Raw genomic sequence first — 12,562 nt, forward strand, 5'->3', positions numbered from 1 at the left:
ATCTATCTATCAGAAGGTCGGTGGTTCAACCCACAGTATCGCCAAGCTGCCACTCTTGGGCCCCTGAACAAGGCCCCTTAACCCTCTGCACTCCAGGGGTGCTGTCTCAAGGCTGACCCTGCGTGCTGACCCCAACTTCTGAACATCACTGGGATAAGCAAAGAAAGAATTTTACTGTGCTGTAAAGTACATGTGACAAGTAAAAAAAAAAACCTTTACCATCCAGCCACATCAATTATCAGTGTAGACTCTTCAATTCATCTGTCACCGCATTTCTTTTTTTTAGACATTCTTGATAATTTAGCTGGTTGTCCATCCATCCATCCATCCATCCATCCATCCATCCATCCATCCATCCATCCATCCATCCAAAAGCCCATTCTTTTGTTCCACAAAGCATCCGCAAACCTCTCACAGCCCTCAAGACAGCAGAACTGACCAGAGAATTAAAAATGCATTTATTGAGGGAACACTCTCGCCGATCGATACATGTAACACATTAACAAAAACAGCCTACAAGATCCTCAGTGAAGCTTCACATTCATTACTGAGCTGTTCCATGAACTCTTTGGAGAACATCCCAATTAAAACAAATGCACCCAAATTGTTCTTTTATAAATTTTAATTCAACAGGTGATTTTATATCTGCTCATTTAAATCCATGTTTCTGTCCATCCATCCAACCTATAATCCATCAGTTCATCCACTTGTAAGTCTAATCATGCACTTATCTGTCTATCCATGCTTCAATGTGTCCATCGATCCATCCATCCATCCATCTATACAGCCTCTATATATGAATCTCTATATCAAACTATCTGTCTGTGTGTGTGTCTGTGTGTGTTGTGATTGTGCGACATACCTGACATGGATCTGGTGACAGCGCTCTCGTACAGAGGGACACCTTCTCCTGCATTATTGAAGGCCTTTAGCGAGATCACGTAATGGGAGCTGGGCTCTAAAATGAGAGAACCGAGGGAGAAAGAGAGAGAAAGAGAGAGACATTAGTGGGTTTAATCGCTGATGCTACACACAGTGGCCTTGAAAAGCCCTCACGTCAACACCCTTTTGTTCACGAGGAGAATTTTCTGGTGGGATAATAACCATCGAGCCCAAATTAATCATCTGAGGAAGAAAGTGGCGAGACCCGGAGGAGAAAACAAAAAGTCGGAGCAGAGGGGAGTTTAGTGGGATGAAGTTGAGAGCTGCCAGTTGCTTTTTGGCAGTTTGGAGAATGTTCAGCCTCAGTGTGAGGATCAGGTGCAACCCTTGAATCCTGTGATTAACAAGGCTTTACAGAGGACTGAATGTATTATGCTGTTGTGACGGCTATATATATTTTTAAGCGTATTCACTCTGCTCTACATTCTTTTTTACATTTCACATGTTGCAAGTTGTATTTTGTATATAATTATGTTTGTGACGAATCCAAATCTTGGTCTGATTGGTGATGTGATGACGTGCTGGAAAAAAATGTTCACAGAATATAAATATCTGGACAGAATTTCTAATGTAAAATGTCACTACAAAACTCTACACAACAAATTCCATTTGTCATATAAAAACCCATGATTTTATACTAAATAAAGCATTAAAAAAGTAAATGTTACTCTCATTCAGTCGTGTTTAAGTCGTGTTTTAGTGTGCGATCGATCAAATCAAATCAATATGTCACAATCTATAAATACCTCACAGACTGTCATGTAGTATGAATAGAAATAAACTTTATGCCAAAAGACTATTATAATATTTTAATTTAAAATTTATATTAAATGTTTAATAATTATACTTGCATAAATTATTATAGAATTGTGTTAATATGTGTAAGGTACAGTTAATAAGTTAAGTGTTTTTAGTTATTTTTCAACTTTGATTTTTGCCAGACAAATTGTATATAATAATAATAATAATTATTAATATTTTATTATTATTATTTTATTATTATTATTATTTTATATATATTATTATTATTATTATTGTTATTATTATTATTATTATTATTATTATTATTATTATTATTAATGGAACAGTACATTTCCAAATGCATAGAGATCCAGTAGGCCTCCTGAAAGATTCACAATTCTAGCTTATTTTTTCACTCAGTTATTCTCTAAACAAGTAAACTGCCCTTTGCCCTTTTTCTGTTTTCTTAAAAAAATACTTTCCTCTTTGGATTGATCAGCTCAATATTGCTGCCATGGCAACCTGAAGATTGTGTGTAAAATATTGATAAGGACACGGATTTATGAGTTTTTTTCTGCACTAATGGTATTAAAAAGGGATCAAATCACCCTGGGTCAGGAGCTATAAAGTGGAGTGAAAGAAATAAAGAGAGAGAGAGAGAGAGAGAGAGAGAGAGAGAGAGAGAGAGAGAGAGAGAGAGAGACCCATTAAAACTGTTATAAATCTGCCTCATTAACTATTTTATTATTACTATTTATAACAGTTTTCTTTCTCTAGTCTTAAAATCCCTCTAGTCCAATAGAACTATTTAGTCTAAACCACGTCTAGTCCAACCCAATCGAATCCAATCCTTTGGTCTAAACCACTTTCTAGTTCAATCAAATATAGTATTATAGTCTAAACCACCTCAAGTCTGATCCAATAAGGCCATTTATTCTAAAACACATGCTAGTCTGATCCAATACAGCCCTCCAGTGTAAAATACATGCCAGTCTGATCTAATACAGCCCTCCAGTCTAAAACACCTTCTAGTCCGATCCAATACAGCCCTCCAGTGTAAAATACATGCCAGTCTGATCTAATACAGCCCTCCAGTCTAAAACACCTTCTAGTCTGATCCAATACGGCCCTCCAGTCTGAAACACCTTCTAGTCCGATCCAATACAGCCCTCCAGTCTAAAATACATGCTAGTCTGATTTAATACAGCCCTCCAATTTAAAACACCTTCTAGTCTGATCCAATACAGCCCTCTAGTCTAAAACACCTTCTAGTCTGATCCAATACAGCCCTCCAGTCTAAAACACCTTCTAGTCCGATCCAATACAGCTCTCCAGTCTAAAATACATGCTAGTCTGATCTAATACAGCCCTCCAGTCTAAAACACCTTCTAGTCTGATAGGAAAACATTATATAGGAAATCATCAACATCATCATCAGTCATATCTTCTACTTCCTATCAACATCTGGCCCTTCCAGATCAACTACCTGCATGTCTTCCCTCACCACATCCATAAACCTTCTGCTTGGCCTTCCACTTTTACTTCTGCCCAGTGGCTCCATCCTCAGCATTCTTCTACCATATACCCCACATCCCTCCTCTGCACATGACCGAAGCATCTCAATTGCGCCCCCCCTCCTCACCTTGACTCCAAAAGGTCCTACCTGCACGGTCCCTCTAATAAAGTAATTTCTAATCCTATCCATCCTCTTCCCCTGATGAAAATTGCAGCATCTTAAATTCGGATCATCATTCACCTACAGCTTCATATTCACACCACCAGACTGTTAACCGAGCACCTTTAGAGAGACACATGTTCCTCTCGAAACATATTTATTTCGAAATGACAAACACGGCGTCGTATTAAAAACGGCATCAATAAAACATTAGCATGCCTTAACACCGAAAGTGTCTTTGTTTAAGCGTGCACTAGAAAGCTAGGCGAAATTCATTAACGGTTCATTATCGCTCTGCTGAGTGAAGCTCTGTCTGAATATTAAAAGCCTCCAATTTGTTGTTGTCTCTTTTCAAATGCTAATAGCAGCAGGCTTTTTCAAATTGAATTTACACCCCACTTGTTTTGCTGCTACATTTATTCAGATGCCATGTTGTAATGTCAGTCGAGGTAATAAATATAAAATCGGAGTATTCTAATGAATGAAAAGTAACCCGATGTGGGATCACTCTGGAAATCATTACCAGCAATATAATAAGTAATCCAACAAATACATATGCTGCGAATTTCCTTCATTCCCAGTCAGGTTTACTCAACCTCTTTCTGATACTGGGTCACACCATATTGGTCACTATCTGAAATTTAAAAAAAAGGACATGATAATGGAAAAAAAATCCACAAAAACTGTATTCATTTCCAATGTGGGTAAAAGATCAGGGAGTAATGCTGCGCATGTTAACTTAGAAAATCTGCACTCGTTTATCATTTTAATGGATCATCTTAGCATTCAAACGTGGGGGCGCACTTACACACACCACTACGCTGTATAACAGTTTGGTGGATTTGCAACGGTTTTGTCGCACAACATACACTACATAATAGTCTCCTGACTTTAATTATATAAATGATCTCCCCTGAGAGTGCAAGCAAAGAGCATGAATTATTCGAGCAGTAGAATCGGGTCCGCCTTCCGATTCAGCCTTCGTGAGCATATTCCCGACGGAGACGCAGCTCATTTTCCACAATCGCATTCACAGTAACCACTGAACATGCCTATTAGTTAGTGGAGACAAACATATTTCCCAATGTCAGCCTGCAATAGTCATCTCGCACACACCAATACACTTATATACACACACCCGAACAAATACACCCGGTCTGGACTGGAGAGATAAAGGCGGCAGGGACGTATCCCATTAGCTTCTTGTATGGAGTGTATGGGCTGTGTAAATGAAGCTTGAGCAGCCATTCAATTTCTTTCAATACAATCCTAAATACAGTTCAATATAGTTTTCAAATCTACTACAATTCTCTGGTCCATGTCAGTCTAAAAATGTTCCAATGTTCAATACAGTCCCGTCTACAGGCTGCATTGGGATAGGGATCACACATTATGGTGAGTTCGAGTCAGGAGTTTCTGCCATCATTCATTCCTCTCAAAATGTTCTCCTTGCTGTTGATCTAATGCTGAACTCTATGTCCACGAATGCTCAACTCCGATTGGTGGCTGGCTAAGTTTTTATCCGGAATGACTGATTTCGCAAAATGCACTTAAAAAAACTATGAAATGGAAATTTGGAAATAGTTCAGTAAAATACAGATACATGTAAAGGCTAATAAATTACAGACCATATTTACGTCGTTACTGTACACCCCTGGGTATAATTCAGAACTCCTGATATCCAGTTCCAGGTTTACTACAGGACCCCCAGCCGAGTCCAATACAGCCTTCATATCCCAATGTGCCATTTAGCCCAGTATAGCATTCCAGGCTAATACAATTGTCTGCCTGACATCCACTACAGGCCACAAGTCCAGTTCAGTCTAATACACATCTACTGCTGTACAATTGTGTCTTCTTAAAATCTTACCTAGGTTTTCAATGGAATAGTAGCGCTGCTTGCTGTCCACACGCACTGTGTCAGCATAGGGACTCCCCACGCCATAGCCGATGATGTAACCCCTCACCAAAATGTTGGGGTTCAGTGGAGGCGTCCAGCTCATGATTATGCTGTTGGGAAGGGGACGGACATGCAGAGAGCTTGGCTGGTTTGGAACCTGGGTCTCTGCAAGACAAATGGAAAAGAAATTCCAATGCAGACGTAAGGATTTTTAAAAGGCAAAAAAAGCAGCACGCAAATAGACTATTTACCCTATCCAGGTAATAAAAAAATCAATAGGCTGTCAGCCAAAATGCCTGCCAAAAGACTCACTGGCTATTTAGAGCCTGTTACTCATAGAACTATCACGTGCAATCGTTCCTGAGTGGCCCCGGGAACAACCCTGGCATCAGACGCTCGTACTAACACACACACTTGTTACTAGAACAGATTGGCAGCGAAGGCGTCCAAAAGAGCCTTGAAAGATGAAGCAGATCTGGATGCAGCCCAAAACAGCTGCTGTGTGATCAGTAAGGAAGCTCGTCTCGCGTTGAGATGGAGAGGGGAGGAGGGGGGATAAGGACAGCCTGCTAGCGTTACCACTACAGGCTAGTTAATTTGTTCGCCAAAATGTGCACTTTGCCAAATGTAATGAGCAAAGCAAACACAATAGAGCGATCAAGGCAGTATAAATATTTAATCACCTGACATGCTGAAGAAAGTGTAAATAGCAGGAGAGGGTGGGGGGTGTTTAAATAGACGTTTTTATGAAGATTATGTTTTAGCTTGACCTCAGGGGGGCTAGAGTAGCATGCGTAAATCGCGCTTGTGTTTTATCTTGCTCACCGTCAAGGTCGTTTTCCGGTGTTTCAGCGGTGTACCATTCGCTGCTAGGGCCTGTGCCGTTGACCGTCATGGCCGCCACTTGGAAACTGTACTGACTGCCTTTTTCGAGTCCTGTAAGAAAAAAAGTGAGGGAAAACAAAAACAAAACAAAAAATGAAAAGTGTAGAATGCACAAGCGAGATAAAGAATCAGGAGATTAGCATGCAGGATTGTAATTAGTAAACACCATCATTCAAGGCGGCAAGGTAAACAAGGTCTCGCAGTCTCATCTAGACGGATCACCGTGCATTTCCATCATCGACTGAGATATAAAACAGCAATTATTCCAGCGGAGCATAGTTGTGTCTGAATGCCCCAGAGTGTCAGGAATTAGCATAGCATGCACGAGCGACAGCGTGAAATGAATCCCTTAGGAAATGGAAACGTGGCAAGATATCATCATGGGAATAATGGTTATGAATATTATATTCATTCCAAATTCAGAAGCCCTATTCAAACAAACACGGGCACATCAGAACGAGCTTGTGTGTGTCAGCGAACGATGGGCTTTTCGAAGCACCCTGGAGGCTACGGCTAAGACAACACGTCCTTTTTGTATCTGTATGGTGGTAAAATTTTAGCTGAGAAAACATAAATGATAATCTTCCAGTGTAAAGCACGTGAGCTGCACCAAATCTATGTTCTGGCTAGATTCTACGGTCTGGTTCATTATATTAATTATACCGTCACATATTTTCAGATTTCTGTTTCTTTCTTTAATCGATTGTCAATTTTTTTGTCAATAAGTGTCTCCAATGATTAAAAATTTAAATAACACCAATAATAGATTATGAATAACGACACTACACCAAACAATACAAACTAGACTGTAATTATTTTTGCACTGGTCGATAATTGCTGTGGACACATTCGCTGACGTGCATTTTACACGTCTGTTTGTTCTAGTTAGTTTTGTGTTATCTTGTTTTAGGTTGCACATTGGTCCAAAACGTTGTTTAGTAAACTGTGTAAAATGTAAAGTGTTCAAATGTTGATGTTCACAAATGTTAATACAAACCGAGGTACGTACCGAACCGTACCGAATATATATATATATACACACAAAGGGTTAAGAGCCTTGCTTAAGGGCCCAAGAATGGCAGCTTGACGATATTGGGGCTTCATATATATATATATATATATATATATATATATATATATTCAGTAAAATATGACTCAGAAGAGCCTAGAAACAGTTACACATGAATAAATAATTCAATTAATAAATTTTTTGGATTTAATAATAAATGCAATGCAATGTAATGTATTTATTTCTATTCTATTCTGCAGTAATAAATTACGAATTGAAATAACAGAAGTTATCTGTTGTCCTGTTTGTTGTTGGAGCTGTGTGCTGATGTGGTCAGTACACTAACTTTTCTGTTATTTTAGTGAACTTGGTGAAGTGATATGGAGCTGTAATGTGGTCAATGCAGTTTAACTGCCCACTAAACTGAAAAATACTTGCACACCTCAGCACTTCTGTCACAAAGTCTGACTCGAGTACAAAGATAGTTGGAAATAAAAAGAAAAGAAAGAAAGAAAGAAAGAAAGAAAGAAAGAAAGAAAGAAAGAAAGAAAGAAAGAAAGAAAGAAAGAAAGAAAGAAAGAAAGACAAACGGCTCACCTGTGAACAGATACCACAGGTTGTTGGGTTCGATGGCCTCCTGCTCTCCTCGCCTTCCTGTTTTACGGTAGCGGATCTTGTAGCCGGTGACGAAGCCGTTCTGCGCGTTGGCTGGAGGAGGCTGCCAGCTCACTTTAATACTCTGAAAGTGATGAGGATGGAGATAAATCACACAAAATGGCTTGTAAAGTGCTGATATTATGATTCTGCTTTACAACCCTTTCCTTGGTCAAGTGATTATATTACATGGTTATATAACTTAGGAAAAATAAGAGGAAGATTCCAAGCCAAACATAAAGCTAAAGAATTGATAGTTATTTTATTAAAACTTCTTCTCTCGGCTTCTTCCATTAGGGGTAGCCACATAGGGTCATCCGTCTCCCTACACCTCTGTCCTCTACATCTGCCTCTTTCAAACCAACTACCTGCATGTCTTCCCCTCACCACATCCATAAACCTTCTCCTTGGTCTTCCTCTTTTTCTCCTCCCTGGTGGCTCCATCCTCAGCATTCTCCTACTGATATACCCCATGTCCCTCCTCTGCACATGTCCAAACCATCTCAATCTCGCCTCCCTCACCTTGACTCCAAAACATCCCACCTGCACAGTGCCTCTAATAAACTTATTTCTAAACCTGTTGTGTGTGTGTGTGTGTGTGTGTGTGTGTGTGTGTGTGTGTGTGTGTGTGGCATATCGAGCATTAAGGAAGCCTCTGAAGAAAAATGTGAGCTGTGGCACGGAGCAGCTCACTGACGTTTTCCTCCTCTGGCTGTACAGGGCTTGCGTAGTTCTGAGTGATCGTAGCACAGATTTGATGTTTGCACTCTGCATTCTGTGTGGGTGTGTGTGTGTGTGTGTGTGTGTGTGTGTGTGTGTGTGTGTGTGTGTTGCTGTAATTACACTGCGCAGAGCGTTTAATTGCTCAGCAAAGCAGAGGGTTAAATTAATTGCTTTGACAGGGTCTTTAGCATGAGCACACCAGCAGCAGCCATGCAGAACTAGCACTTCATTTATGGGAAGGATCAGCATGTAAACACAGCCCACGCCCTCCTGCTCTATCTCTCGCTCTCTCATTCTTTTTTTTCCTTGTTCCTTTGCACTGTTCTCCATCACCTTTATAAGCAAAGTCAGGTTTGTCCAGGCAACACATACTGTCTGTGATGTGATTAAGTGTCCTCCAGGATGCAACCTGTATATCGAAATGTCCTTTTAGAGGACCGAGGGACATACAGATTGTGGGAGACAAAGACAGGCATAGAGGCCATGTGTCTGTCGGTTTGGCTGAGAAACAGAAGACTAATGTTCTGCACTGGAAATATGCATCGAGTTTATTGAAGAAAGGATGCCTCATCTTTCTAGGGACTGACAGAGAAATAGGCCACATCTTCTTCACTGTGCCTGATGGCAACAAAAGCCACACCTCCTTGGAGGTGACAGGAACACAAACCACACCTTCTTTACTATGAATAACGAACACAAACCTGCACTGCCTTTACTATAGATAATGTACAGAGTGGCCACACCTCCATATTAGCCGCACCCCCTTTCCTGTTATTGTGAGACATATTAGCCACACCCTCTTCACTGAAATTGTGAAATATATTAGCCACATAAAAGCTACACCATCTTTAATATGGATCACATACACAATAGCTACATCTTCATATTAGCCACACCCCCTTAACAGAAACTGGGAGACATATTAGCCACACCTCCTTAGGTTAGACTGAAATGAACAAAAGCCACACCACCTTTATTATCGATCAATTACTCAGTGGTTATATCTCCATATTAGCCACACCCCCTTTATTGAAACTGAGACATATTAGCCACACCCATTTTATTGAAACTGAGACTTATTAGCCACACCCCCTTGAAAAGGAACTTAGACATATTAGTCACACCCCATTACTGAAACTTTGAGACATATCAGCCACACCCCCTTTACTGAATCTGGGAGACAGATTGGCCACACCCCCTTTACTGAAACTAGATGACAGATTAGCCACACCCCTTTACTTAAACTGGGAGGCAGATTGGCCACACCTTCTCCATCTTGACTGAAATGAACAAAAGCCACATACTCAATTTCTACGCTTTTATATTAGCCACACCCCTTCATTAAAACTGTTAAATTCTTTATTGCAAATGATACGTAAGACAGAAACGTAGTAGTAAATCATGAATCAAAGAGCTGAGCATGTGGTAAATATATCGAGTCCCATGTTTCAAGATCAATATGAATAGCTTTAGTGGATCATTGCCCTGGGACTGACCTGCTACTGGGAACTGCCTAATGCTTATTAATTGACCTTTGCAAGCACCCTAAAGCATAGTATGAGTTTTCCTCCACACAGGAACGCTATCATATGTTTAGCAAATGTCACATTGGCTCAGTAACGGTTGCTGTTAATGCCAGCTGCCTGGTGTAACGGGGGGGTTGTGGTGGTGGCAGCGGTGGCCTTGCCATCTGCAGAGGAGGGGGAGCCGCCCCCTGAGCAAGCCTGTTAACATGCAAATAAAGCAATTAAAATTCATGCCATGCTGTTCCCAAACACGTAAAGTACACCCTGTTTAAACCGCACCTTCTTGACATTTCACGTTTAGTTTTATTGATTGATTTTTTCGCCGCGGCTTCACTAGCGCCCCTCGGTTTACCCGGTCCTATCCTGACTAAAATAAAAAACGAAAGAAAAAAAACACAGAAAAGATCCTATAATGGCCCGCAATATGTTTCTCAATAAGATGTCAACCGCAGTAGCTAGCTCATTCATTAACTAAAGTAGGTGTTGCTTATTCCGTTAGCATGGCGCAAGGGCCTGTTGATGAGGATGAATTCATTAACATTTGCTGGCACCTGTTCTCCGGGTTTGGGATGGGTTTCTTAATTGATTACAGCAGGTCACACGTTGGTGTGTAAGTGTGTGTGCACGCTGGAGATACTGGGAGTCATTAAAGTCGAAACGGTGAGTGTCATTTTGGCTCGGTCTGGCTAATTATCCCGTGTTGAACAGAGCAAATCAGCTTGGAAAACTGTGGCCTCCGTTTTCCATTGGCATGTGCATTCAGCAAGCGAGAGAAAGAGAGAGAGAGAGAGAGAGAGAGAGAGAGAGAGAGAGAGGGAAAGAGAGACAGAAGACCGAGGAATTACTTTTGGAATTTGGACGTATCTTTAACAAGTTCTTTCCGGCTCAATGTCCATAGTGCTTCCCCTAAATTTTTTTGTCCTCGCGTTTTACCGTTCAATTCCGTCGCCCGCTCTGTAGTCTCCTGCCTGCGATAGTGTCCGTGAGAGCTAACCAGTGATGACTGCTGTCAAAACACTCTCCGAGTTCATTCATCATCCGGTGGTGCAAAAAAAACCCGCGTTCCGTCCTCATCCCCCCACGACGGCGATGCATAAAATCTAGCGTTACAGTGCAATATGAAACGTCTAAGGCTTAATTCAACAGCTGAAAGGATCAAAGGAATGATTCGGTGAGCAAAAGGACTCAAGAGGGACTTGGGTCTGAACCCCGGGCTCATTTTCGCAGCTCCGTGTCTGTCCTGAAATCAATTCGGTTACAGAGGCATTGCGTAACATGTTCCACTAGATGAGAGAAAAGGTCTTTTTTTTACGTAAATCTTTGCATACAGATTGGATGCGAAAACTACTGTACATACGAGGATGCAAAGAGAAGTTTGCGTTTCCACTCTAAAGTTTTTCCAGCTTCCCAATACCTTTATATCCCTTATTATGCATCACCAGTGGTGGACAAAGTACACAAACCATGTGGTGGAGTTAAAGCAGAGATCCATTCAATGAAATCTGACTCCAGCAAAAGTAAAAGAGTCCCTTTAAACTTTCAGTTGAGTAAAAGTACAAAAATATTTGTCTTTGAATGTACTTAAGTATCCAAAGTACTATTAAGTAAATATTATCACAAGCCCGAAAAAACTGAGGCCACACGTGTTGAGGAGTTTCTTCATCATTTATTCCTCTATAAAATGTTCTACTTGGTGTTGAACTGTGCTAAATGTATGTTGGTGATATGTAGAAACACCAATCGCCAATCAAAACGAGCTCAAAACAGAGCAAGAGCTCGACCCTGATTGGTTGATTGTTGCGAGGTTTTTATTCTCATAAATAAAAAGGAACGACTGATTTTGCAAAATGTAGTTGAGTAAAAAGACTTTCGAATTTGAAATGTAGTGAATTTCAAGTCTCCCTGAATGGAAATACTTCAGTGAAGTACAGATACACAAAAAAGCTACTTAAGTACTGATTACATTTACTCCATTATTGTCCTCCAATGTGCATCACTGACTTATTGTAGTTTACAATATTTCTATACTCGCCATGTTAATATTGTGAAACAGCCACAAAACAAGTCGATGCCTGTTAAAACTTACACTGTATCAGGTACAAATTGCAGTTTCTCTTTTTGCATTATTTTTATTGCCTTTTACATTTTTTGCAATACTTTTACTGACCCCAGAGGTTGAAAGTATTTGAGTTAATGTGCTTCGTTACTGTAGTTTACTTTTCGTTACTGTAAGTGATTTTTTTGGGGCTACTTTCTACGTAGTTAAAAACTTTTTCTCTTTACTCAACTGCACTGATGATTCACTATACGTCCTTTTTGCTCCACCATATTTGAATTAATAACGAGCGTTACCAATTACATTATGTTGAAGATTGTCATTAATAATAATTTTAGTAATTAAACTCCTCCACCCACATCTGCTGCCTGTTAGTGACTTTTTATTGCCCCTGGCCTCATTTTCAGTCCAAAAAGAGTTTGAATAAAAAACTTTCTTTCGCTTCTCCCGT

At 40.3% G+C, this 12,562-nt stretch overlaps 1 protein-coding gene across 4 annotated transcripts in view; it reads right to left on the reverse strand.

Annotated features, from left to right (window-relative positions):
• Positions 1 to 12,562, reverse strand: part of dcc (DCC netrin 1 receptor) — a 241,742-nt gene that overhangs the window by 44,391 nt on the left and 184,789 nt on the right. For all 4 annotated transcript variants that reach the window (XM_046839225.1, XM_046839228.1, XM_046839227.1 and 1 more), the window contains exons 13-16: positions 7,750 to 7,891; positions 6,084 to 6,194; positions 5,229 to 5,423; positions 863 to 958 (exon numbers count right to left, since the gene is read on the reverse strand). In XM_046839225.1, the coding sequence (XP_046695181.1) occupies positions 863 to 958; positions 5,229 to 5,423; positions 6,084 to 6,194; positions 7,750 to 7,891 (544 nt within the window). The remainder of the gene's footprint in view (positions 1 to 862; positions 959 to 5,228; positions 5,424 to 6,083; positions 6,195 to 7,749; positions 7,892 to 12,562) is intronic.

Source organism: Silurus meridionalis, chromosome 25 (genome assembly GCF_014805685.1).
Source record: "Silurus meridionalis isolate SWU-2019-XX chromosome 25, ASM1480568v1, whole genome shotgun sequence".
NCBI lineage: Eukaryota > Metazoa > Chordata > Actinopteri > Siluriformes > Siluridae > Silurus > Silurus meridionalis.